The sequence below is a fragment of the Psammomys obesus genome, unplaced genomic scaffold (genome assembly GCF_907164565.1).
Source record: "Psammomys obesus unplaced genomic scaffold, mPsaObe1.curated_primary_1811, whole genome shotgun sequence".
Lineage (NCBI taxonomy): Eukaryota > Metazoa > Chordata > Mammalia > Rodentia > Muridae > Psammomys > Psammomys obesus.
Genome location: NW_026596143.1, coordinates 13,909,497 through 13,937,493, shown reverse-complemented (window position 1 = coordinate 13,937,493; position 27,997 = coordinate 13,909,497). Strand labels below are relative to the sequence as shown.

The 27,997-nt window shown below is 41.7% G+C and overlaps 1 protein-coding gene across 1 annotated transcript; it reads left to right on the top strand.

Annotated features, from left to right (window-relative positions):
• The first annotated feature begins 7 nt into the window (after positions 1 to 7).
• Positions 8 to 27,877, top strand: Vps36 (vacuolar protein sorting 36 homolog). Its single transcript, XM_055593372.1, has 14 exons — positions 8 to 139; positions 3,914 to 3,982; positions 7,596 to 7,666; positions 11,336 to 11,450; positions 12,491 to 12,580; positions 13,483 to 13,569; positions 15,909 to 15,941; positions 16,020 to 16,097; positions 16,948 to 17,082; positions 19,243 to 19,308; positions 21,248 to 21,312; positions 21,859 to 21,943; positions 22,956 to 23,032; positions 23,144 to 27,877. Exons 1-14 carry the CDS (start codon positions 44 to 46, stop codon positions 23,235 to 23,237), a joined length of 1,161 nt encoding a protein of 386 aa, XP_055449347.1. The 5' UTR covers positions 8 to 43; the 3' UTR covers positions 23,238 to 27,877.
• The last annotated feature ends 120 nt before the right edge of the window (positions 27,878 to 27,997 follow it).

Sequence of the window (27,997 nt, the reverse complement as noted above, 5' to 3'; positions counted from 1 at the left end):
CCCGGAACACCGGCGAGCGGCGGCGGCCGGCCGGGCGGCGGCCATGGACCGCTTCGTGTGGACCAGCGGCCTCCTGGAGATCAACGAGACGCTGGTGATCCAGCAGCGCGGGGTGCGCGTCTACGACGGCGAGGAGAAGGTAGGGCGGAGGCCGGCTCGCCCCGCGGGCCTCCGTGCTGGGCCCGGCGCCGCCTCGGCCCTGCGCTCCCGGCCTCGGCCTGGGGCCCGCGGGCTGCACGGTGGACGGCGGAGCCCGGCGCGGGCGAGCGGGGGTCTCGGCGGGCGGGGGCCCGGGACAGCCCAGTTCCGCCTTGTCAGGAGCGCGCCCCCAGAACGAACGCCGTCCCCAGCCTCCTGCTGCCGCTGGATGGCTGGGGGTTTGTCCTGGGCTGAGCCTCGGAAGGGGGCCGCGGGGTCCAGCCCCGAGCGAGCTTGAGGCTTCCTTCGTGCTACGAAGTGATGCAGTAAGCCTTTGCCTCGTAGTAATGCAAGCTTAAACCCTAAGGGATGGGCTTGCAAGTGGTAAGAGAAATACCGAAAGGAAGCGTTTTGTACGTACTGGACGCTGCAAACCATCCTGTTCTGAAATGTGCAACCCGGTATCAGGAGGGGGAAAGGAGCTTGCGCTCGCACGAGCGCTTTTAGTTTCTAGTTTTCACGTACTGGATTCCACCTTCCTCGCTCTTAGGGAAATGAAGTCTTCCTCTGTACTTAATACACTTTCTTCCTGGTCAGTGCTTAAAGCTAACCCAGGCCTCCTGACTTAGGGTATTTTTCTGTGCACTGTGCTACTGTTGTTTTTGAGACAAGTTGTTTTCCGCAACTGCTTAAATAAAGTTTGATTTACTTTTTAAGTAGCTTAGATTATTCAGGGTTTGGGTAGTAAATCTAAACCAGCCTGACTAGTCTGTCAGGTTGAGATAATCCACGGGAGATCCGGGAAGGGAATTGTCGTACAGTTCCTTCACTAGAGCAGCAAACTTTCACTTTTCTTTATGCTCACTGGTGGACACAGTGGCTTGAGCGTTACGTGTAAATCCTAAATTCGGATTCCAACAAGATAAAAGGCAAAGCCTCTTAGCCAGAACTGTCGTAATGGAAGGGAACATTTCGCACTTTTGGAGTTAACGAAACATTTGTTTTGGAAATTTTTACTACTTAGCACAAAAAGAGATTCTTAAAATGTAAATTCAGTTGTTTTATTTTGTGTAAACCAGATTAGCCAAGACAAAGAATTACAAACTATAATAAGTACATTGAGCATTGCCTCTTTTTATTTTAAACGTTTTTCTTGTTTTCAGTTGTGTGTAGATGTGTGTGTCTGCGTGTGGGTTCGTGCGCATAAGTCCCCTTGTCAGCCTAGGCGAGAGGTGGCAGGTTCCCCGGAGTTGGAGTTAAAGATTGTTGTGAGTTGCCATGTAGGCGCTGGGTCTTCTAAAAGAGGAAGCCAGTGCTCTTATCTGCTGAGCCATCCCTCCAGCCCCCCTCCTTCCCATTTTGAGACAGGGTCTCTCTCTCTCTGTGGCCCTGGCTGTCCTAGAACTCAGGCCTGTGTCGAGCTGACAAAACTAACCAGCACGGTATTCTACCAAAACACTTGGCCAAATCAGAGAAAAGACTTTATAAGTTCTGTTGTCCTCTGTGTCAGAAATAAAAGGCTAGGTATGTGCATCTTTAACCCCAGCACTGGGAGGCAGAGGCAGGCGGACCACTGTGAGATCCAGGCCAGCCTGGTCTGGTGTGTGTAGCAGCATAGTGTACATGTCTGTTGTAAGCATGATAAGCGAAAAATTCATTTTTATTTTTTAATGTAATAAAATACGATGGATATCTTACAGTGTTGCTAACAGAATGCTTAATTTTAACTTCTATTTAGGTGGCCCCACCTCATGACCATATCAGAGCATAAGCAAAATGGCTTTAACTCAAAATACCATCATATTGGGGACTTAGGGTTCAGTTCTCAGCAACAAGCACAGACACACAAAACCAGTATATGTTCATATACGTCATATGTTTGCACATCTATGTGAATGTGAAATATATTGTGCACACTCTTTTCAGGTTTCTTTTTTGTTAAAAAAAAATCAGTCAAGAGAATATAGCACATTTTTCTGGTTGTCAGTGTACCTTTCACGTGTTCACCGGTCTGAAATCTGTATGACTGGCAGCCAGTCATGGTGACACACGCCTTTGAGGCCTGGACTTGAGAGGCAGAGGCAGGCGGATCTCTGTGAGTTTGAGGTTGGCCTGGTCTATGTATCAAGTTCTAGGACAGCTAGGGCTACATAGTGAGACCCTGTCTCAGAAAAAAAGAAGAAATTCTGGATGGTTGCTACAGTGAGTGGCATTCCATCAGACACATCGAAAGACACAGTAAACGCTATAGAATACAGTCTCCTTTTTTTTTTTTTTTCTGTCTCTGGTCCACCATTTGGGGGCCCAGTTTCCTCTTGATGGAAGTTTAAATTTCCCCCCCTCATTTGCTTTCACAGGCATCAGTGGATGAACTCATCGTCTTACAGATAACTGATGCCTTGTATTTGTATTTGTACTGTCAGTTAACGGCTGGCTCTCCATGTCACGCAGTTTCTGTTAACTTTGCTCCGTTTTCTACTTGATTGCAGGCTGTTCTTTGTCTTGGATGTGAATTGCAGTTATTTTTCCTAGTCTGCTATTTATCTTTGTGTTTGTTGTTCATAGCTTTTGCCATCAGTCCTTTGTAAGTGAATATCTGAGGTTTTTTTCTCAATGCCAGTGGGTTTAATGGCTTTTCTATCTGGAGATTTTATTTGTTTGTTTTTGTTTTTGGGATTTTTAAATATGTAATTTTCCTACTCTTTTTTGAACAATTTTTCATTTTTTTCTCTTAACTCTTTGTTCCCTCTAGAATTTTTTGTGAAGTGTGTCGAGTATAAGTCACTCCATAACCCAGGTGTCAGTGCCAATAACTGAGTTTCTATCAGTGTCTCTTCTTACATGCTTACAGCTATTTCTAGGCTTTCTTTTACAAAGATATTTTTAAAATCTACAGAAGTATGACATAGGAATCTGATCTCAGTGTAAAATCACCTGGACAGTTTTATAGAGCACAGGAGGAGGGAGCTAATGGAGAGATGGTTCAGCAGTTGATAGCACACACTGATCTTCCAGAACACCTGTTTGCTCTTCCCACAGCTCACAACTGCCTAACTCCAGCTGCACGAGATTCAGTGCCGTCTTCTGGCCTTGGCAGACACCGGCAGTCATGTGCACAGCTACACACAGACACATATGTGCATGTTAATATCAGTCCTTTAAAAAGGATCCTTTGCTTCTTTCCCTCCCACTTTCTCACCCTTTCCCTGAGATACTCATTGTTAACTGTGGGCTCATTTTAGACCCTTTCCCGGTACTGATACAGTGATGTGTACGCACACACATAGAGAGAACATTTTGTTAGAGAATTTCATTCTGTGTAATACATTGCAAACTCCTTTTTTCCCATCAGCTCTGTCTTAGTGTTCCATGGTAATGTATGTAGTTTCACCTCGTCATTCTTTTAACTTTGGCATGTGCATTCTACTGTAGATATATTTTATTTAACTACCCCTGATTATACATCTAGATTATTTCAAACTTTTCTAGAATTCTATAATAGCTATAATATAAATATGTATATATATGCACACACATATATATGCATGTATCTATTACAGAATTATATGAGATATATATGTGTGTGTATATATATATATATATATATATATATATATATATATATATAGCTTATCTTTATGGGGTATATAGCATTGCTTTTTAATTTGTGGTAAACCTCATTCTAAATGTTTAATAATTTCATATTTTATGCTTATTGAGTAAGGAAATCTGAATAATATGGTATTGATATTTTGTGTTGATCTTATTGTTTTAGATAAAATTTGATGCTGGGACTCTTCTTCTTAGTACACACCGGCTGATTTGGAGAGACCAGAAAAATAATGTAAGAGACGTTTAGCATTGCTCTGGGGTTTATGTGGTTATGTGTGCGTTGGGGGTGTGACTTGGAACTGAGTGCCTGCTTCATCGCTGAATTGCACCCTAGTCTGACCTTGAACTTGCTATGTAGACTAGTCTGGCTTTAAACTCAACGCGATCTACCTGCCTTGCCTCCTGTGTGCAGGGATGCTTAGTCTTTATGATTTCAAATACCAGAGAGTCACTCCTACAACCTGCCTCAGGGTGGAGAAGGAGCAGTTCTGGACCTCAGCTGTGAGGGAGCCTTAAAAAGACAGTATGTCCTCTTCTGAACAACCTGTTCTACCAGGTTGCTGGGAAGCAGGATCAGCCTGCCTATCTGCTGAGAAAGTCCTTCCCCCCATGTCACTAAGGAAAAGACTCCTCACCCTAATTTTATGGTTGCTCTGTAGAGTGGGGTGTATGTGTATAATGCCGATATCTTTATTCCAAGGAGGTTTACCTTGTGAGTTACAGCTGTCAGCAGGAAAAGCTATCCAGTCTAGAATCTTATTTTCCGAATCATTCCCCACCCCCAGCTGTGAAGTTCAACTTAGTTCTGGTGCTGGAGATAGGCCTCAGGCCGGGAGCACTAGGCCTCAGGCCGGGAGCATTAAGCACATGTTTTCACATCTTCCACTGTACTCCCAGTTTCCAGGACCTTTATATTTTATGTGTTATGGGTTTTGACTACGTATGTCTGTGCACCATTTGTATGCAGTACCCATGGAGGTCGTAAGAGGTCTCCAACCTCCTGAAACTGGAGTTACAGATGGTTGTGAACTGTCATGTGGGTGCTGGGACTTAAATCTGGGTCTTCTGAAAGAGCAGTCAGTCCTCATAACCTCTAAACCATCTCTCCAGTCCCTCACCATGAATGTTTAGTACTAAGATGAACTATGAATGTATTCTTTAGAAGAATAATGTACTCTTTAGAAGAGTGCTAACTATTGCAATATCTGACTTTTTGTCCTATAAGAACCATTTGTCATTATTTTAAAATGATCTGCAGAGGACAAATGTTGAGATGATAAGATGTCTTGAGGCTAGATACTGATGAATTGATTTTGGTGTATCCCTTCGGTTACCATATAAAGAGGTTATTTAGGCAGGAAAGGGGAGAGACGTTTGCAGGGGAGATAGATGTGAATGGTTAGTGATTATATACATATGGAAATGCTAAGGTGAAAACCCTGGCACTACTGAAATGGCTCAGCCAGTAAAGATGCTTGCCTCCAGAACGAAGGATTTGGCTTCTCTCCCCAGATAATGCCTGGTAGAACAAGAGAACTGATGTTTGCAGTTTTGACCTCCACACATGCACCAAAGGGCTGCAGCATGCTTGTGTACACATAAGTAAAATAAATTATAAAAAATGGAAACCTACTAACTTGTACAATTAATACATATTAATAAAAAGAAGCCAGTTTTGAATTCTTAGACCTGTTATATGCCAGTCATACATAATGCTTTAAATTAAACTTAACTATTTTTTTTTTTAAGTTTTCCTGTGTTGCCTTGCCTAACCTGAACTCAAGTTGTCCTTTTTACCCTCCCAAATCGCTGGGATCATAGGCATGTACTGCTTCACATGCTGTTATAAAATACCTTAAAACTTATACTTAGTAACAACAAAGCCACATTAGCATTTCCTCTTAAAATGTGTACATGTGTGTATATCTGTAGAGAAGCAGAAAAAAATCACTCATGTAAAATACATTTCTTATTACTGTTTTTGATTTATTTGGTTTTGTTTTATATAAGAAATATTACATCAAAAATTTTTTCATGTAAATTCATTTTAATTCGAAGCTTGAACATTACAAATGGTAAATTGCTTTACATTGGATATAAATCATATTTTACAAAAAAGATATTCAAAATTTTTCATAAATCCTACTTGGAAAAATATACCAACTATAAAAACAAAGATAGTTACAACTGTTATTTTACTTAAGATGAGTTGTTGTTGGTTTATTTGTGTACACGTCTGTGCTCTCATATGTATCTATGTGCCTGCAAATGCCTAGGGAGGGCAGAAGAGGGCGTCAGAGTCCCTGGAACTAGAGTAGCAGGTGATTGTAAGTTTCTCAACAAGGGTGCTGGGAACCAAACTCTGGTCTTCTGCAAGAGCAGCAAATGCTCTTAACTGCTGAGACGTCTCTGCGGCCCCATTTGCTTTTGCTTTTTGAGACAGGGTCTCGCTGTATAGCCCAGGCTGGTCTGAGGTTAGAGATGTACCACCACCAGGTTTAGTCACATTTTATGTGTGTGTGAGAGAGAGAGAGAAAGAGAGAATGTGGGTCCGGGGGACTCAACTTGGGTTTAGGCTTTGGGGCGGGCCCCTTTACCCACTGAGCCCCAGTGCTGGTCCTGAGCCCTCTTGCCTTTAAAATTCCTCCGATGCACCAAAACGCATGGACTTTTATTTAAATTCTCCTTAAGTTTATCACGGCGATTGCAAGCGTAGCTCCAGCTGAGCCCGCCTGCTGCGGCCCTCCTGCCCAGGCCAAGAGGGAGCAGTTTCTTCTCTTTTTCTTTTTTAATATTATTATTATTGTTGTTGTTGTTTACAATTTATTCACTTTGTATCCCGGCTGTGGCCCCCTCCCTCATCTCCTCCCCATTCCACCCTCCCTCCATCTCTCCCCCCATGTCCCTCCCCTAGTCCTCTGCTAGGGGAGGTCCTCCTCCCCTTCCCTCTGACCCCAGCCTATCAGGTCTCATCAGGACTGTCTGGATCCTTTTTCTCTGTAGCCTAGGAAGGCCACAGGCAACCAAGTTCATGCCAGTGACTGCTCCTGCTTCCCTTACTAGAGTACCTCCAAGGACACTGAGCTGTCCATGGGCTGCATCTGAACAGGAGGTCTAGGTTTTCTCCATGCATGGTCGTTGGCTGATTCATCAGTCTCTGTAGGACCTCCTGGGCCCAGATTTCTTAGTTCTGTTGTTCTCCTTGTGGAGCTCCTGTCCCCTCTAGGGCTTAATATCTCCCTTCTTCCACAGGATTCCCTATACTCTGCCCAAAGTTTGTCTCCAGTCTCAGCATCTGCTTTGATACCCTGCTGGGTAGAGTCTTTCAGAGACCCTCTGTGGAAGGTCCCCTTTCTTCTCCTACTTCTGATGTCTATACTGTCTTTCCTTCTGAATGAGGATTAAGCCTCTTTCCTAGGGTCCTCCTTGTTGTTTAGCTTCTTTAGGACTATAGATTTTAGTATGTTTATCCTATATCATACGGCTAATTTCTGCTTATTAGTGAATATATACAATGTGTGTCTTTCTGCTTCTGGGATACCTCACTCAGGATGATCTTTTCTAGTTCCATCCATTTGCCTGCAATTTTCATAATTTCCTTGTTTTTAATTGCTGAGTAGTATTGCATCGTGTAAATGTACCACATTTTCTGTATCCATTCCTCCACTGAAGGACATCTAGGTTGTCTCCAGATCCTGGCTATTATGAATAGAGCTGCTATGAACATAGTTGAGCAAAATACCGCACTGTTGATTTTAAGTACCTCATAGGAGATGAGCACTCCAGGGACGCTGCACTCCACCTTCTGACCTGTGTAATAGAGCTCTCTGTTGGTTTCCTCTTAGGAGTGCTGTATGGCCATTCCCCTGTCCCAGATTGTGTTCATTGAGGAGCAGGCGGCTGGAATCGGGAAGAGGTGAGGTCTAACCTTTATCCACAAAAACCGTTTCTTGTCATACTATTCGCAGAAGGTTCTTTAAGGTTATTTTTCTATCTTCTGCTCATTCTTAAGGTCTGAACAAAGTGGTAAGGCCTGCTGTAGTATCCTTGTCATAATAAATGATGTGGGCCTCCACTTAACTGTGTGTGTTGTCACACACAGTCTTTCCTGTGTGTGCCTGTCTTTCCTGTGTGTGCCTGTTATGCAGCGTTTAAACTCCGGCAGGCCTCATCTGAGGGAAAGAGCTGTTGATACTGGTAATCTATTGATATTGATAACTGTTGGCAAACCTGTTCCATAGGGTTATCTTTCCACGCTGGTGATTGTATGGTTCCTAGGGTCAAAGCTGGGTAGGACTATGGTTGCTTCCTTAGTATGTAACACTCTGGTACCATGAACTCTAGTTCTCAGGAAAGCTTTAAAGTCAGAACCATCTTAGATCCTCCAGATCGTGAGTCTGACATGCATGATGCCTTCAGCAATCGGGACTTTCCTCCCACCTCTGAGACACAACTAAGGGCAACCGCAATAGCCTACGCTGTTCGGGGAGTCTGTTAGGCAGCCCTGACCAACACCCCAAAACAGGGCTTCTCACGCCTGGTGTTGGGGGTTTTGTTAGATAGTCTATGGCTCTGGAGGGAAGTATTGTCAGCCATAAGGGAACATTTAATTGAACGTGCGTGACTGTGTGCGTGTGTGCGTGTGTGTGTGTGTGTGTGTGTGTGTGTGTGTGTGTGTGTGTGTGTATGTGCGCACATGTGCACACCCATTCATGCATTTTAACTAAGTTTAGGTAGCTAGATAATAATACAATTTCCTTGTGACTTTGCAGACATCCTTACTGTTACTTTTGGCATCCTCCCTCCTTTTTTATGTCCCTCCACCTCTCCAGCTGAAGACACCTGCCCCCATTTGTCCCCTTTTCCCCTTCAAGTCCATCATACCCTGCTACTCAAATACCTTCTCTATTCCTCCTCCCCCCACTTTGGTCTCTCGTACTTTCCTGATTTTGCAGTTACTACAGGATGTGTCACTACTGAAGAACCTGAAGAAGTTAGGAGCCTCCGACGAGAGAGAGCATGTGACGCTTGTCTTTCTGGGTCTGAGTTACCTCAGGCAATATAAGATTTTTCTAGTTCCATCCACTTACCTGCAAAGTTCGTGATTTAATTTATGTTTATAGTTACATATATTCCACAGTGTATATGTGCCACATTTTCATTATCAATTCATTTGTTGAAGTTTCCATTTTCTAGCTATGGTGGATAGAGCAGTGATGGACGTGGCCGAGCAAGAACCTGTGAAATAGGATGTCAGTCCTTTGGACATAAGCCAAGCAGTGGTAGACGCTGGGTCATGTGGTAGATTTGTTTTTGAGGGTTTCCACACTGATTTCCAGAGTGGCTGCACCAGATTGCAATCCTGTCAACAGTGATGACGATCCCTTTTCCCCATATCCTCTCCAGCGTTAGTTGTCAGTTGTTTTGTTGATCTTTGCCATTGTGACTGGAGTCAAGATGAAATCTCAAGTTGTTCTGGTTGCAATTCCCTAATTGCTGGGGAAAATGAACATTTTGGGGGCTATTTCTTGAACTTTTTTTTTCCTCCTCTTGAAACTGTGTGTTCAGATCCCAAGTTCGTTTTTGAACAGGTCATTTGTCATTTTGATTCTTTGTTTGGGGGTCTCTTTTAAGAATTATTTATTTATTATTTATTATAGTTTATTCACTTTGTATCCTGGCTGTGGCCCCCTCCCTTGTCTCCTCCCATCCCACCCTCCCTCTTCTCCCCCTATGCCCCTCCCCTAGTCCACTGATAGGGGAGGTCCTCCTCCGCTTCTATCTGACCCTAGCCTCTCAGGTCTCATCAGGACTGGCTACACCATCTTTCTCTGTGGCCTGGTAAGGCTCCTCGTCCCTCCAGGATTAGGTGATCAGAGAGCCTGCCACTGAGTTCATGCCGAAGACAGCCACTGTTCCCCTTACTAGGTAACCCACTTGGAGATTGACTCTATGGGCTACATCTGAACAGGGGTTCTAGGTTATCTCTATCCATGGTCCTTGGTTGCCGTATCAGTCTCTGTAGGGCCCCCAGGGCCCAGGGGTTTTTGTTTTGTTTTGTTTTGTTTTGTTTTTTTCACTGTTGGTCTCCTTTGATTCTTTGTTTTTTGAGTTCTCTGTACATTGTGGGTAGATTCTCTGCTATACTATGGGCTGCTTGTTCTCATGATTGATTGATTCTTTAGCCGTGCAGAAACTTTTTAGTTGTCAGTTGTTGGCCTTGATTCCTGGCAAATAAGTCCTATTCAGAAAGTCTTTTCCTAACTTATATCATGGTGGGTACTATGTTTTCTTCTAGCAGTTTCGGTGTTTCAGGTTTAGGTCTTTGATCCTTTTGGAGATAGTCTTCATAGAAAGTGATAGATATGGGTCTAATTTCATTCTTTTGCGTGTGGACATTCATGTTTTCCGACACTATTTACTCAAGATGTTTTTTATTCTCCAACTTAAAATGTTTTGTTTGTTTGTTTTTTACCTCTTTGTCAAATAACAAATTGCTGAGGTTTTGTGTACTGATATTTGGGTCTTTAATTTTGTTCCATTGGCCTCCATATCTGTTTTTGTGTGTACCCGTTCCTTTTGCTCAATATTTTTTTTTGACTATCGGGTCTTTTGTGGTTCCATATGAATTTTAGAATAGTTTGTTTTTTTGGTTTTTGTTTTGTTTTGTTTTTCTGTTTCAGTGAAGAGTGAGATAGGGATTTTGACTGAGATTTTGTTGAATCTGTCTATAGCTTTTGGTAAGATGGTTGCTTTCATAGTGTTAATTCTACCAGTCTGTAAGCATGTGTTGTCTTTCCTTTTTCTACTGTCTAGATGTGGCGACTGGGGCAGGGTGCATGGAGGGGAGGATCAGGTGGACCAGGCTGGACCATGAGGCGTGTCTGGCAGTACATTTAATTATGCGCACAAACATGGCCAGGTCTCTCCAGGTCGGCAGTATTTGGAGAGTTGTTTTTACTGTTGAGTCTTCCAGATCATTGTGGCCTGAGTGGCCTTTTCCAACAAATGACACTGTAGAATGTTAGCTTTGGATGGGTTTTTATAAAATATCAACTGTCTGTTTTATATGTGACTGCTCACGTGTAAGGTAGGATGCCTTGGCAGAAGTCATAGCTCCCTCACCTCAGATGATGGCTCTGTGGGTGGGAAGCGTACTCATAAGCCTCTCAAAATATTAAGAACTTATCTTGAATTATTTCTAAAACCATACTTTTATTTCATTTATACAGCCGATGACATTTAGTTCATATTTTATAAGTTTTATTTTTGTACACTTTAATGATCATGAGTATAAATTAGAAAAGACTGTCTTTTAGGAAATTCTTTGTTTTTATACGAATATAAGATTCATTTGAAATATAAAAGAAGTTTAAAAATAGTGCTTGTAGTGGAACACACTTTTACTTTTAGCATGTGGGAGGCAAAGGCAGGTGGATCTCTGTATTGGAGGTTAGCCTGGTCTACATTGCCAGAGCTACATAGTAAGATGTATGCGCCAGAACAGTACATAATAAGTAAATGAGAAGTTACAAAAGCAAAATTCATGATTTTAAGATGGTCAAAATATTTGCTGTTTCATCAGTGCCAAAATCGTGGTTCATCTGCACCCATCTCCTCCTAACAAAGAGCCGGGTCCGTTCCAGAGCAGTAAGAACTCCTACATCAAACTGTCCTTCAAAGAGCATGGCCAGATTGAGGTGAGCTTCCCCGTGAGCACAGCCGGAGTTGAAGAGCATGGTAGAAGACAGTATTATGAAGCATGCCAGGTTTTTAACCACATAAAAGCACAAAAACAAAGAACCTTTTTGTATTTCGAGCCTTATCAAAAAGTGACCAGCAGGAGGGTGCGGCTACATGGCCACATAAATATTCGAAGCTGGAAGCTCCACGGCTCGGGAAGCTTTCAGTGGTCACTCGATGAACAGGTCATGGGAAGGTGCTAAGCCGACCTTTCTGAAAGCTCGCCTGCAGCCACCTGGTCTTGGCTAGCTCCATACGGGGAATGACCAAGCAGGAGGCCTCAGTGTCGTGGTCCAGAGAACCTAATTGGGAAGCTGCGAGATAGACCCTGTTCTGGAGCCGTGCGCGGGTGGAGTCATGCCCTTGCTGGCCACTGTCTTCCGCGGCACTGAACTAGTGCTCCTCACACAGTGGTTTCCAAGCCTTACACACACTTTAGTTGGCTTTGCCAAAGGTGTTTTCACTGCAGTTAGAAAAAGTATTTGATTTTTTTTTTCTTTTTGTGAGCCTAGCCACATTTTGTCCCTGATTTTGGTTTTGTTTTTTTGTTTTTTGAAACAGTATTATGTGGCCCATAGTGGCCTTGAATTTGGTTTATGGGTGAGAGTGTCCTAGAACTGATTCTCCTCCTGGGATCTGAGGCCTGTGCCACTGCATCTGGTTGTCCCTGGTTTTACCTGATAGTCTAACTAGACAACTTATTCTCTGCTGCTTTTATATATTTACATACATAATTGGGGGAGTGAGGGCGCTCACGTGTCACTCGTCTGTGGGGTGCATTCCGCTCTCTGTAGCAGGTCAGTTCCTGTGTGTGTGTTTTATTTCCTTGTGCTTGCTGAAGCTGATCCGAGAAAGCAGCTCTTGGCTTCCTTTGATGTCTAAGGAGTCTAGTCTGTTACTGATGACTGAAGAGAACTTTATAGTAAAGAAATGTCTTAGCAGTATGTCTGTGATGGCTGCCACTGGGCTAACTCACGGCTTTGCATATACATTGCAGTTTTACAGGCGTTTATCAGAGGAAATGACACAGAGAAGATGGGAAAACGTGCCAGTTTCTCAGTCATTACAAACAAATAAAGGACACCAGGTATTTTTAAAAGCTATTTGTAAATGTTATATCTTCCTTTTTGTTTGTGTTGTTAAGGCAGGGTGACCTAGAACTTGTGTGTAGTAGCCCCGGTGGCCTCAGTCTTGAAGTGATACTTCTGCCTGAGCCTTCCAGGTACTGGGATGACAAGCTGGCCACAGGCCCAGCTGATACACTGCTTTCATCTCTGTATTTAGGTGCCCCTTAAGAAGACTCTGGCTTGTGGTAGTGCACACCTTTAATCCCAGTATTCGGGAAGCAGAGGCAGGAAGGTATCTCTGGGTTCAAAACCAGTCTGGTCTACATAGTGAATTTCAGGATAGCCAGGACCACATATAGAGACTCTTGTCTCAAAAAAAGCAAAAACAAAAACAAAACAAAACAATAAACAAAGAGAAGAAGGAGGAGGAAGAACTCTCTGTGATCACAAACTTGTCAAAAACAAAATAGTAGAGTTCTAATTTTTTTTTAATGAATTTTGTCTGAATCAATCACTCAACTATGGACAGGCATTGAGATATGAGAAAGTAGCTTAATAGCTTCTCAAGTACAAGAATTTTAGGTACAATTTTTTATATAGTTAATAAATTATTAAATGTCTAATATATGATAGATCTCCAAAGAATAAAAAATGAATAAGAAATTTAATTATACCTAAAATACAGAGATAATCACTCATGCCGTTGATTGTATATCATTTTTCCTTTAATAGTTAAAGGTCATTATGTGCAGCCAGAAAGAGACAAATGTTTTGAAAGGAAGCTAGATGTGATTGTATGCTATTTTCTTTGTGGGTTCTTTCCCGCCTTTGAAAACTCAGTGTAGTTTCCAAAAGGTTTTGTTTCCTTCCTGTTTTCTATATTTTATGAGCTACTTACTTTTTCTATTGTTTTTCCCCCCAGCCAGGAAGAGTAAGAGCTGTAGGAATTGTAGGCATTGAGAGGAAACTTGAAGAAAAAAGAAAAGAAACCGACAAAAACATTTCTGAGGTAATCCTTAAACATCCTTTTATAGCCTTGACTAGTTCCATTCTGTAATTTGAAATATATTTAGTTTTCCTAAAACTTTGTAGTCTGTTTCCTATAACTGATCTACCTCAGCTTGGCATATTTTAATACTGTTTTTTTTTTTTTCTTTGTATTCATATTTACAGAGAAGGTTTGGAATAGTGAGATGTTTTCTGTTGCTTGTATTTTTTTCTTGGAAGTTTGTTGTGATGTTCAAAATAAATTATTCTATTTCAAGAAATAAATTATTTCCATTTTCATGGATTCTCAGACCTCAAAGAATTCTCCATAGACACTGTGCAGACACTGATTTATTTAGGAAGCAGTTCTTGTTCTCCACACCGTGAACCTTCACAAGGACCAGGTAGGCAGGTGCTCTACTGTCACTGACATGTGACATATGTGAAGAGAAAATGCAGGATCCTGATGGGACCCAGGCCAGGCTCCTTAATGTCTGCTGGGGTCAAGGAAGGCCTGTTAACAGCAGGAAGAGGGAATCAAGGGCCAGAAAGATGAGTAGGTGTTGGTAACACCAACGGGGAAACGAGAGGTCCGATAGAAGGGATCCGACATACAAAGCCAGAGTCACCAGTACTGAAGCAGGAAGTCAGATATGTGAGTTGTTCCTGAAATGAATAACCAGAGTGGAGGCTGGTAGTCACTACAGACCAGCACAAGTGCCCTTTCCACACAATTGCAGTGGAAACTTGACTGTGGTGTAAAGATAGAACGTTCCGTAAATGTGAGGGCATAGTAATAAGATGGACATGTGCAGCTCTCTGTCTTTAATTTTTATTTTACATGCCTTCCCACAGTTTTTTATAGCCTACTGATTCTATAGTTTATAGTAATAATAGAAATAATAAATAGTAATATAATTATTATTATAATAAATAAATAATAATTAATATAATAATAGAAATATTATTGTGCTTGATAATTACCTAAAATATTATGTACTTTGTATACACTCAGTATTTTAGATTTTCTGAATGAAAATATACAGTAGTGATTTCTTACACTGTTTTTGCTTACACAAGTAAAAAAGTCTGTTAACAGTTTATGTAGTCAGTGTAAAAATCCAAGTTTACATGGCAAATCTTTGTTCTAGTTTTGAAAACTAGGTTGATGTGTGATTTAAGTGGTAGAAATGACTTCGTTTCCTAGCTGGTGCCCGGAGCCTCCCATGAAGGGCTTCCTGCATCTGCTGGCCCTTACTGATAAGAACCCGATGTCTAAGCCTTTGTTTATCTGAGGAAATTCCTGTGAGGTGTGTGCACGTTCCCTTTGTTTTCAGTGTTAGCTTAGAGAGCTGCCTATGAGGATCTTACACGACTATTCTTACACTATTCTTTGAGCAAAAGAAAAAAAATTTGCAGGTGGGGGTACTTTCCTGCAGATTGGCGTAGCTGAAGAGAGCCACAATTGCTCATGTCAGAGCACTGTGTGGATTGATTTTTCACTTAATGACAAGATGCTTGATTGTGCACACCACTTAGCTGAGAAATTCTGCATTATACTTTCAGTACCCCGAGATAATTCATTAGAAACATATCTGACTCAGTTTGAAGACGCCCCTGAGGTAGACACTTGCTGAAGTGATTTAATCCGTGTAGATGGCATTTGGATGCTCTGTATGCAGTGGTTCTGTATGTAAGACTGTAAGTGTCTTGGTTTGACATTCGGAGGCTAAGGCTCACTCAAGTCATACTTGCATTTCAACCAAAATAATTATGTCCCAAGAAAGTTTTCCTGCAGCTAAGTAAGCTGGAAAGCTTTTTATAGTCTTTGGTTTTTGATCTCCTAGCAGGAAAAAAAAAGTGCTTTTTTTTACATTGTGTGTGTCTGCGTCTTTATGAGTGTATGTATTAGTTAGTGATGGTACAACCCAGGTCCTTAACAAATGCCGGAAAAGCATTCTGTCACTGAGCAACACCCCAGATCCAGATTTTCTTATATGTATCCAAGAACAGTAAATAATAATTATGAAAAATTTGGTTGTAGTTTGAGGAAGTTTACAGTTCCTTTTTTTTCATTTTCTGAGACAGGGTTTCTCTGTGTAGCCTTGGCTGTCCTGGACTCTGTAGACCAGGCTGGCCTCAAACTCACAGAGATCCACCTGCCTCTACTTCCCGGAGTGCCAGGATTACAGGTGTGCGCTACAGTTTCTTAAAGTAGATTCTTAAAATGAGGTAGATGTGTTGCTTATACAATTAATAATAAACTGATTATCTGTAAGAAAATTTTTTATTTGTATCATTACTTTAAAACATTTTAATTCTTTGAAAATATTTTGATGCAAACTTCATTACTCATTTCAGGCCTTTGAAGACCTTAGCAAGCTAATGATCAAGGTATGTGTCACCTGATCCACTCACACTCAGTCACAATAATCTTGAAAGCATATTTTTCAAGGATTTTTGTCTTTTCAGGCTAAGGAAATGGTGGAGTTATCAAAATCTATCGCTAATAAGATTAAAGAGAAGCAAGGTGATGTCACAGAAGATGAGGTGAGGAAGCTTTTTTCTTTTAAAGTGTTAGACATTAGTTAGAATGCAGTGATGGCCTTGTGGTTGACCAGTTCTCTCTCCCTCCCATTGAGCTTTGCCTGTAGCATCTCACACTTGCTGCCTTCCAAAGGTTTTTCGTTTTGTTTTGCTTTTTTGTTTGTTCTTATTGCATTTATTTACTGGGGCAAACTGGCCACACTGTGCATGTGGTGGTCAGAGGACAACCTGTAAGAATTGCTTCTCATCCTCTATGGAGGACATGGGCACTGAATTGAGGCGTTCAGATTTGGTGGCAAACACAGTTGCCACTGAGCCGCCTCACCAGTCCTGCTTTCTTAATGGAATGTTCTTATTTCTTGCATGTGAAAGTGCTAAGGAAATACTAGACCATATTCTTTTTTTGATAGTTCAAGATTATTTCAGTGCTTTTTTACAGTGTAGAAACTAAAGCTATTGAAATGTCTAAAGGGTAGCTGTTTCATGCATATCTGTGTTTGATGTCTGCTTTATTAGGTTTGGGTATAATCTGGTCATATCCATTTTTTTCTTTGTAAGTTTTTAGTTTTAGCATTTGGTTAGTATTTAAAGTAGCATAATTATTACCTAAATTTTCTTTCGTATAAAACTTTGAAAATAAATAGTATGACAGACTGGGATAGAAAGAAAGAGAATAACTAGATTTCTTCAAGGAACAACTAAGACTTGTAGCTCACAGCAAGAAAACACAGTAGAAGACATGATTATATAGAGAAACAATTAAGCTACAATGAGTTTATGGTGAATAATTTCCAATGCTGTGAGGAAAGACTAATTTTGCAGTCTATTGATGCATTTTCCCCCTCTCTTATAGACCATCAGGTTTAAGTCCTACTTGCTGAGTATGGGAATAGCCAACCCAGTTACCAGGGAAACGTATGGCTCAGGCACGCAGTACCACATGCAGCTGGCCAAACAGCTGGCTGGAATATTACAGGCCCCTTTAGAGGTAGGTAAGCCCAAACCCCAGTATACTTTCAGAACCGTGCTCAGTTATTTTCAGGTCATCAGAAATCTCAAGAGCCTGTTTTTTTCATGGTGTGGCTAACATTAAATGACATGGTTTTTTTCTCCAGGAGTATTAAATTAGTTTAGTATACTTATTAATTAGCTTTTGAATGTAATCTTCAAAATTGCTTTCAGTTTCCATTTCAGATGTTTATACTTTTTAAAAGTCTGTTTGATGAGAAGTTTTTCTGTTTTCAAAAGATCTTTCTCTGTATGAATAATTTTCTCTCTCGTCTGTTTTTGTTTGGTTTTGAGACATGCTTATTTTGTAGCCTAGGCTGGCCTTGAATTTGCCATCCTCCTACCTCTGCCTCTCCAAGGGCTGAGACTGTAGACATGAAACACCATATCTGGCTATATCTAGTCTTGTCTGTCTCTTAAGACAGAATCCTTCTACGTATCCCTGGCTGTCATGGAGCTCACTATGTAGACCAGGTTGGCCCGGAGATACCTGCTTGCCTCTACTTCCTAAGTGCTGGGGTTAAAGGCTTGCTCCATCCCATAGTGCCTGGTCCCATATCTAGTCTGTATAGTTCTGGAATATACTTTGCTAAAGCACTTTTAAGATATGCTTAAATATAAGCCAAAGTAAGGACCATGGCAAGTCCCCATGTGCCTGTCATCTAGCTTCATCCATAAATCATCCTCTGCTTAGAGCTATTTGAAAGCAAATCCCATGTCACCCTCTATGTGAATATTCTCATACCTACAGTGATAGAGGAGGCCTCTAACACAGCTGTGGCATCACCTCTCACTCAAAACACTAATGATCTCTGATGTCAAATGTCTGCTTAGTGTTCACATTTGCTCTTACAGTTTGCCTTCCCACATCAAACGCATTACAATGGGTTCACTATTTCTCAAATTTCTTTCTCTCTCTTTTTTTTCTCTTTCTTTTTTGTGTGGTGGTTGTTTTGGTTTGGTTTTATTTTTTGTGCTGGTGGCCAAACACAGGACCTTGTATATCTTAGGCAAATTATTTTATTTGCCTAAGCTGCAGCCTGACCTAGCCCTGTGTTTATTTATATTTAAAATTTTAATTCCTACTTATTTTTGAAGAAACTAATAGTTTATCCTACAAGGTATACTTTGGCTGACTCTGTAGTATTAAGATGTTTGCCATCCTATGTGTTCTCTGTAAACTATTGTAAATAGAAATTTTTTAATGACAAGAATAGGAGGTGTTGTACATTTTATCAGTAGGTTTGTAATATCTATCTGTACATTAAAAAGTGCATCTTACATATATACATATATATGCATATATATGTATATAAAGTGTATGTGTACATATATACATAGATAGATAGAGGGTAGCCATTGACAGTCATTACGTAGATATGTTATTTCATTAGTACTTGCAAAATTGTGGTATCACTTATTCTATACTTTTTTTACTAACTGAAATGAATTAAAACATTAAATACATATTAAAATGTGTTAGCATTTAATGACCCTTCCTTTGAGAAGCTTCAAGATGTCAGGCCACATGGCCCCCAATACCTTTAGCCTTCTTCTCAGCTCTCCTGCTGAAGAACCAGGGAGGGTCTCTAAAATTCCTTCCTGGCCTCCTTGCACTTACCAGCCATGGGGGTAAGCATTTACCTGCATCTGTTCACTGACTGATGCCCACAGTTTATCAAGGCTGAGGATTTGGTAGAGGCTCTGGGCCTCTTCTCTGGTGTCGCCTCATGCCACCCTTCCTGAGTTAAGCAGTGGGATGCTTGTCCATGCTGACCCCGTGCTGACACACGCTGCCAGTATTCCTCTGGCCTGCTGGGCGCTTCCAGTGCTCACCAGTGTGGCTGTGGCCCACGTGGCCCCTAAGTTCTCAGAGCTTTCTCAGCCGGAATCAATCACATGTCTGTAGCCAGAAAGACTAAGCACGCTTTCTGAAGCATGGTGTGGTTCCCCTCTTTTTGTTTGGGCGATGGTAAAGTCCACATATAGACTCTGAAATACGGGGAAGTGTGTGAATAGGCTGTCTTGTGTATAAATACCACTTTTTAAAAGAAAGCGGCGTTGTAGTCTGTGATTTCACTTAGATTATGATCTCTGTTACGAAGTGGTAAATGCTCACTGTTCTCTCCTTTCTCAACAGGAACGTGGGGGAATAATGTCACTCACAGAGGTGTACTGCTTAGTCAACCGAGCCCGAGGAATGGAAGTAAGAATGCCACATTTAGATGCTCTTTTAGCTAAAGATTGTACTCCTTGTAGTGAGTACATCGAGGTAGGGTGTGAACATCAAAGCTATCTTCAGAAGCAATGTGGGGAGAGCAGAATTGTTGTCCTGGGGGCCAAGACATTGATTCTGTCCCTGGTTTTGCCAGTGCTGCTGTGCAACCCTGCGTGTTGCACTTACCCTGCCTTAGAGCTCAGTTTTCTTACCTTAAAGGTAAAGGTTTGACCTGATCAGTGCCTGCCAGCTCCCCTGCATTTGCGCTGTGATGACTGGAAGCTCCCCTTGTAGTGTTTAACTCTTTGGCACAAACTCAGCTGGACCCAGTAGCGCAGAGGCAAAGCCACCTCAATCCTTTGGCCGTGTTATCACTAGGAGCTGTTCTTCAGTTCCCTTTGCCCAACCACACCTAGTGCGTTGGCCTCTGAGACTTCTCTGGTGCTGGTGGTGTCCAGCAGTCTAGTGCCGACTTGCACAAGCAGTCACTTCCATATGACTCACGTATATCCTTCCAACCCCCACCCAAGTCCTATGAGTGCAGCGTCATCCTGTCTCCAGGACATATATATTTTATATGTGCTGTCATCAGGTACACAACTGTCCACCAGGGCACAGCACATGTCACCTCATTTATCCTTTGTTACTCAGTGAGCTCACTACTTTTACTGTCCTCACGTTGAACATAACTTGGGAATGAGGAAATTAAGGTGTAAATAACTTGGCTGAGGTCACCTGGAGACAGTGGTTTGACTACTATTATACGTAGGCTTGGCTGGCTCTGGACCATCCCACGTGACTCAGAGCTCCGCTTGTGTCCACCGTAGTACTGTTTTATGAAGGCTACATGATTCAAAACAAAAGCCACTAATAGCTCCATGAACAGTTGTGAATTATAATACAAGTATAAAATAAAACAAGGGTCAGTATCCATGTCAATCTCTCAAGAAGGTTTTGTTATCACTATTTATTACATATAGCGCTGGAGTGTGAGCCCAGGGCCTTGCACCTGCTAGGCAGGGTTCTGCTACTCAACTACATCATCAGCCCTTTTCCTTATTTGCTTTTTAGCAGGCCCTAGAAATGCATTGAACTTATACTGGACAGTTTTGGATTGATATCTGGAGTGATATCTCTGGCTTCTTTGTTCAGTCTTCTTGCTAAAGAAGACTGGATGGATAACTCTTTTGCTTTATAACAAGTGTTTTAAACTTTACTATAAAAACAAAACAACTTGGAAATAACAACATCACATACCAAGTCTCTGTACCTCAACAAGCTTCTTTATAGTTGGAATTGGCATATTAAATGTTACACTTACAGCATCAATATTTTAGATACATATCCACCATCAAAACCAAAAGTTCCATGGCAGAATCATAACTAGAAAAGTAATTAGGTTTTTATCCTCCTTTATAACTCATGTCCATCACCTGAATTCATTTCTTCCTCATCCCCTTATGTTTAGCTTTTCTCGTTCTCCTGCCTATTCTACAGTACTCGTGTACATATCTCTACACACACACACACTCTCTCTCTCTCGATAAGCTTCCACATATGAGAGAGAACATGTAGGTTTTTTTCACTTAATATTATACATTCTAAGTGCATCCATTTTCCTGCAAAATGTTTTACTTTATTTTTCTTTAAAGTTGAGTGTGTGTGTATACAGATATATTTAATGAATATATGTAATAATGAATTTTCATTATTCACTCATCTGTTGATGGACAACAGGGTGAATGAAGCAACAGTGAACAAGGGGTACAAATAGCTTGTGTAGGATGTGGAGCTCTCTGGGTACATGCTCAGAAGGTAAATAACTTCGCCATGCATCATTGACTTCTTGTGGTTTTAGTGATTGTTACAGTTATGTAGGACCACTCTATTGCTTTGCAGTGTAAACTGGATTTCTTTTCCTCATTAGTTGCTCTCACCAGAAGATTTAGTGAATGCGTGCAAGATGCTAGAAGCACTGAAATTACCTGTCAGGTAAAGCAATGGGCACGGGAGTTTGCCACCTATAACCACGATTCTGGACAGAGGAGACCTGGAAGTCCAGCTATGCTTACCGCTGTGCATGGCAAGCCCAAAAGATGCCCTGTTGAGATTATGCTGTGACCTGAGTTCACCAGGAGCGCAAGCATCTGCCGTCCTCTGGCCTTCATCCTATCAGGATGGGTGTGTCCTGGGACAGGTCATTTTCAGACTCCTGTGATTTCAGAGAGGAAACTCAGACTCGCCTCTGAACCTTCCGCGGTGCACATGTTGGGCTCTGAGTGCCATGTTCCTTCTCCTCAGGCTGACAGCACCCCCTAACCGGAAGAATTTTATCATGTAGATCGTCGTTCATAGTTTCATTCTCTGTTAATTCTTGAGCTCGTTAATGCTGTCATGGTTGCAAGTGGTCATTATGGCTTAAACATTGTTTGATTGTCCCCAGGCCCAGCCATAAAATAAAGCAAAACATGATTTGCTTCTCTGTGGCTGAGCATCCTAGATGTATCTACACTTTGTTCTTACATCTGTGTTTTTCAGGCTCCGGGTTTTTGACAGTGGTGTCATGGTGATTGAACTTCAGACCCACAAGGAAGAGGAAATGGTGGCCGCAGCCCTGGAGACGGTATGTGAACCCCGTTTGCCACAGTCCTTCAGGCTTACCACCAAGGTCCAAATGCACAGCAACTTGAGAAGCAGGATTTACTGTGGAATTTAGCTTTGCTGAAAGGTCATCCACAGGCTTAATGGCTTTTGAGTGACAATGATGGGTTCATTTAATCAGCAGCATACTACAAGTTTTTTAAGTTTTTGTCCTTCTAAACCTTTTTTAGTATTATCCTTTCTGTTACTGAAATAGATTCTTATCTCATACACTATATCCCCAGCAGTTTGCTTCTCCACTGCTCCCAGCTCTCCCATCTCTTCTCCCGGAGACCCACTCTCCCGCCCTTTTCCCTTCAGATAGAAGGTCTCCAGGAGACAGCCAGCAAAGGTGCTTGCTTTCCTGTTGAAGCTCAGCACTGGGAACAGGCTCTCATGTCACATCCTTCATGGGACCTGATTATAACTCTGTGGGCCCCTACCAAAGCGTGTATACAGAGTTTGCTATGCTACTTTTCGAAAACTGAGTAGCTTCTTCTAGGCTTTCCTACAAGTGCCTTCTTACATCATGGACAGCTTCGTGTTGGGATGTAGTCTCAGTTCTCTTCCAAGTGCATCAGCTTTTATAGATTGAACAGTCTACATTTAGTTCTGTGTGACTGGAGAGATGAGTCGGTGGTGAAAAACACTCGTTTCCGCAAAGGGCCTAGGATCAGCCCCCAGAACTCTCGTGGTCATTCACAACCGTCCGTAACTCCAGTCCTAGGAGATCTGGCCACCTCTTTTGATCCCTGCAGGCACCAGGCACAAATGTGGCGTGCACCCATTCAGGCAAGACATTCATACACATAAAAGTTAATCTAGAAATAAAAAGATTTCGTTTTATAGTGACTATTTGGATTTTAATAGAAAGTCCAGTGAAACATTCCCTGCATATATTGGCTATATATTCCCCTAAGTGCACTAAAATAGTCACGGCTGTTTTTGTTGTTGTCCTTTGTTTTGTTTTGTCTTCTGCTGTGTGTTGCCACTAGGTTTCAGAACGGGGATCATTAACATCGGAAGAGTTTGCCAAGCTTGTGGGGATGTCTGTCCTCCTGGCTAAAGAAAGGTAAGTGCGCCCTTGCCCGTGTGTGTGTGTGTGTGTGTGTGTGTGTGTGTGTGTGTGTCTTCTGTGATAATGAATGAGCTCATCACTGTGGGTTTTTCTTTTTGTTCCCAGGCTGCTTCTCGCAGAGAAGATGGGCCACCTTTGCAGAGATGACTCCGTGGAAGGCTTGCGCTTTTACCCAAACTTATTTATGACACAGAATTAAGAATTTTGTATCTGAAATATGTTTTGCCAATATGCTTGCATTATACCAAGCTCATATGACATCGTGCTAAGAGATAAACCCAAATAAACGAAGAATTTGTTAGAACTTCACAGTAAAATATAAAACTCTTAACCTTTCCCTAAAATTATGCTCTCAGAAACTTATTTAGAGTACATACAGGAAAATACAGAAAAATGAATATGAATATTCATTTATAGTCATGTTGTAGTTGTATAGAACTCTTAGAATTTAACTTGAAATGTGGTTGATTTTAATTTGATCTTTGAATTTAGGTCCATTCGGGAGGAAGAGGTGAAGTTGCATGTTTGGGCAGATCAGATAATCATTTTGCTGTGGCTAAACTTCCCTGAATTGTAACTGTTTTTCTTTGCATCTGATGCACCCATCTTTGGGACATTCATGAAGGAATTAATAGCTGCACTGTAGCTTCAGAACTGATGGCACTGAAAAAAATCAAACTGTAGAATGCTGAAACAGGCTCTTCCTTGGGGGCTCTTGAGGCAGACTTAGACATGTCTACCCAACCAAATAAGATACCTTTGAACAAGGAGAGGCTAGGATCTGTTCGGCTTACTTGGAGAGTGCTTGCCTAGGCTTTCAGACCTCTCACCCAAATAATGGGGGAAAGAGAGAGTTTTTAAGTGATAATTTAATGACTGGCATTTCAAATACTGCAGCAGTATCATTTTGTTTATGAAATGTGGATTTTGAAACAGAATTAAAGAGCGGTATAGACACACCCAGAGCTGTAATTACAAGTCGGAGAATTGGAAGGGCATTTACTGCATAGGACCTAAAGTGTTGTTCTGCCCGGAAGCTCAGGGTGTGAAACAGGAAATAGAAAAGTTAACAGATCTCCTGTCTCTTCTCACAGGGAGTCTCTACCCTCAACTGGAAACATATTCCTGTCATAGTCCAGCCATTTGCCTTTCTCCTATGCCCTGCATGTTATCCACTGTGTGGAGAAAGCTCCCAACTAAACAAAACTGGTTAATATCACCCACAGGTCACTGGAGCTTTTAAGTAGGTTGCCTGACTTCAGTTGTGTAGCATGTTGACATTACCTCAAACTCAGGGAGCCCACAGGACAAAGACTTTCGGAGGCTGAGCTGGAAGTGGGAGGGTGGCGATAGTGTCACGTTGGAAGCACAGGGAGAGATGCCCTGGCACACTTTCTGGGGGCCCGAGGAGCCTCCTGCCTGAGGTGGAGGTTACTCAGATGCCCTGTGGAAAAGGGCCATGTCATCAGCTGCAAACCAGGGGGCCGCACTCCTCATCGCTTCCTGGAAAGTGGCCGCCATTGCTTCTGTCCTCCTGTGTTGTGACAATGCTGTGGCCACGGCTGCCTCCTTAGTGTTGTCTTTCAGATCTGTCACTGCCCCAAATCACCTCATTGTTTATCTCAGGTTTACTTTAGGATTAAGTTTGTGTTGGCTACTAAATCTTCTCGGGGTTGGGTAAACCATCATGTCAGATCATCAGTAAGTCTCACCTCTCTGGGCTGCGCATAGTCTGTCACATGGCTCTGATAGACCTACACACAGACACACGCACATACACACCACACATACCTGACTGAGGTTCTTAAAGTCAACAGTCACTGATAATCTGTGTTACCACTTGGATTGGTTGTAAGATTTTAGGCTGTAGGAGCTGCTGGATCTAGCTCTAATGTTTGGATTCATCACAACAAACATGTAATACATCTGTTTATTCGGTGTGACAATAGATTAACAAAAGTGGAGCAGTCAGGTTTGTCGAACATGAAGTAAAGATGAATAAAAGTGATGTATATATACTTTGAAAAAGTCACGTTGATTAAAAACAAAATGATTGTTTGGTTTTTTATTATTTGTTTTTTAAAATCACTGTTTCCATTCCTTGGTTTATCTTTTTGGCTTTTCTGGCCAAGTGTGTTGCTTTGGTCCTTGTAGTCCAGGCTGTGTTTGAATACAAACCAGTCAAGCCCTAGGTGCAAAAATGTTCTGCTTTGGTGCTCATCGCTGTAATTTTTGTCCTCCTAACTTTGTTCTTAGGAGCATGAATATGTACATTTATGATAATGAGATGCTTTAGTCACTGTCAAGAAAATAATTTACCTTGTATAATTGAAGTCTCTTCACAGTTAGATGATCGGCATTGGTGTATATATAGTATGATTATTCTAAAATTTTAAGCTGATTTTCTTAACTTGATGTTCTTTTTAAAAGTCTCTGTAAGATACATGAAAATGATAAACATTTAGTCCTACTAAACCAGTATGAGAAGTTTTCTATTTTATAATCAAGCATTGCTTATTGGTTTTCTTTGAGATTTTATAATTTAGTTATCCTTAAAAATGTGAAATGAGTTATGAGCTTTTAAAAACTCTTGACTAAGATCTCACTGTGGACCACATGCATTCGAATGGGTCTGTTACTATATAGTCCCGGTTACTGGACTAAGCAGACCAGAACGTGTTCGGCATTTTCACAGGCAAGCACTTCATGGTTGTGTTTTCCCCAGCAACCTCTGCATCTTCACTTTGGTACAATGGAGTCACAACTCGTTAGGTGACTGACTAGCTCTTAAAAACTACCCAAGGTCAAAATCAAGCATGTTCAGAATGACTCTCAAAAAGCCTCTTTTAAATTGTCTTACAAAGTGAATCCTGGAACATGATATGTAGGTATGAATTTGTTATGCATACAGTAAACACAGTAATACATGGTGATGCGCATGCCAACAGTGGACTTTTAACAACACTTACACTGTTTAAACGTGTACTGCCCTTTTGGCCAATAGATAGATGAATTTATGCAAATTTGTTGTTAATCCTCTCTTTTATGATAGACCTAGAGTGCAAGCTTCACAAAGACAGATGTTTGCGACTTGGATGTATTCCCCAGTCTTTTGCCACACAGTAATCATTCAATAAATACTGACTGAGTAAATAATCTTGAGATGTATAAATACATCTACACTTTAACTCATCCAGTTTAGTTAAAAAGACTTTTTTTCTAGAATACATAGCTATGTAAGAAACTCTGAGAAGAATGTGGCCTCATTGGGAGAACAGCCATGGAGGCAGCCGTCACTGAACACATAGAAACTGCGGCCTGTACCATCCTGCCTGGTTTAAATGATCTTTAATGTTTTTGTATTTTTCTTATTTTTATTAGTTCTGTGATAGTTTCATACAATCTATTTTGATCATAAGCACCCCCTTTTTCTCCTCCCAGATCCAACCCCCTTCTTTCCCTGCCCACTCATCTTTTTGTTCTCTCTCATGAACTTGTTTCTGGCATGTGCCTTGGTCTGTCCAGACTTTCCTTACTGATTTCCACTCACCCAGAATAACCTAAATCATAGCATACCCTGCACCATTTAACCTGCCATAGAAAAACCTGTCTCCTGTATATATAGCTGTATTTTTAAAGTTTGTAAAAGTTGCTGTCTGCCCCATACATTTAACTGTATCTTTTTCTTCTAACTGCTGCTTTGAGGCCACAAGAAAATAGAGTTTCTCTAAGTTCAAAGATTGCCAGTCGTCACAGCCTGTATAGCTTCAGTTCTAGAACCCAGGCTAGGGGTGGAGAGGGAATGAGGAAAAGAACACACCCACAGATATGTGTGCAGTGAAGCTGGGATCTGGTGGATCCGGTGGAGCTCTCTAACCACTGCCATCACAACCCATGACCTCAGCATGTTGGGAGGAGGAGTTAGCTAGTCTCCAATCTCACCTCTGCAGGTGAAGTCTCAGGCCACAGCTGCTAGTCTGTACGCACTGATCATTATTCATAGATGCTCATATTCGGGCTCCTGAGGAAAGCTTTGCCATTCCTCTTGAGCCTGACCTGTATAGGTAACAGCTCTGCCGATTTATAACAGGCCATTTGGCTTTGGAGTCGTCAACCAGGCTGTGTCCATGGCAAAACACATTCATTCAGGACTTTAGTCATTTGGGGCGTCCTCCACACCAGACAGTCACATAGCGCTTCCTTTGATGCTTCCCTGTCCTAGACTGACCACTGAAAGTTCATCTCTGATTGTTAGCTTCACTAAGTGACTCTTTGGCCTAACACTTGCCTCCTTCTAAAAGGCTTCACAGCTCAGCCAGTCTGAGATCTGCCCTGTCTTACTCCAGTTCTGAGGTGTGAGCTATATCCACAGTGTAAGAGGCACTCCTGGAGAGTCAGATTGCTCACAGACCTTGCTTTCGCCAGCTGCTGTTACAGTGTGAAAACTGGGTCACTTATGTTCTTCCTGTGTCCTGCTGTGAAATTGTTGAGTTGTAATTTCCAGATCATTGCTTATTTAAACAAAGAGCATTTGTATACAGGTGGTTATTGAGTGTATACATTTTACAATTGCACAGGTCACCAGAATATTTGCTGACTCAGAAAGAGCTGAGTGAGCCGGGCTTAGAACCCTGGGCCCTCTGAGTATGCTAGGTTAAATGCTTGTTCACTGAGCTACATTCGGAGCTACATTCATTGTATGATAAAAGCCAGTTTGAGATCAGTGCTGGCATCATACCACTGTCCTTCAGAAAGCTTTTCCTTCCTTTTATGTTGCCTGTATTTCAGACAAGATTTTTGTTGTATTTGTCTAATAAAGACAGCAATACTGTGTCTTCATCAGTGTTTCTATTGCTGTGATCAAACAAACAAAACACTACAAGAAGCAATGTGGGGCAAAAAGCAGTTTGTTCCTGCAGGGTAGGAACTCAAACAGGGCAGGAACCTGGAGGCAGTTGC

What these genes read in the sequence shown, in the direction of transcription:
- Vps36 (XM_055593372.1), top strand. Translation starts at nt 44, where the DNA reads ATGGACCGCTTCGTGTGGACCAGCGGCCTCCTGGAGATCAACGAGACG. An exon ending in GGAGAGACCAGAAAAATAAT is followed by an intron (nt 3,983 to 7,595) that starts GTAAGAGACGTT and finishes GTTTCCTCTTAG; the next exon opens with GAGTGCTGTATGGCCATTCC. An exon ending in GTGATGTCACAGAAGATGAG is followed by an intron (nt 16,098 to 16,947) that starts GTGAGGAAGCTT and finishes CCTCTCTTATAG; the next exon opens with ACCATCAGGTTTAAGTCCTA.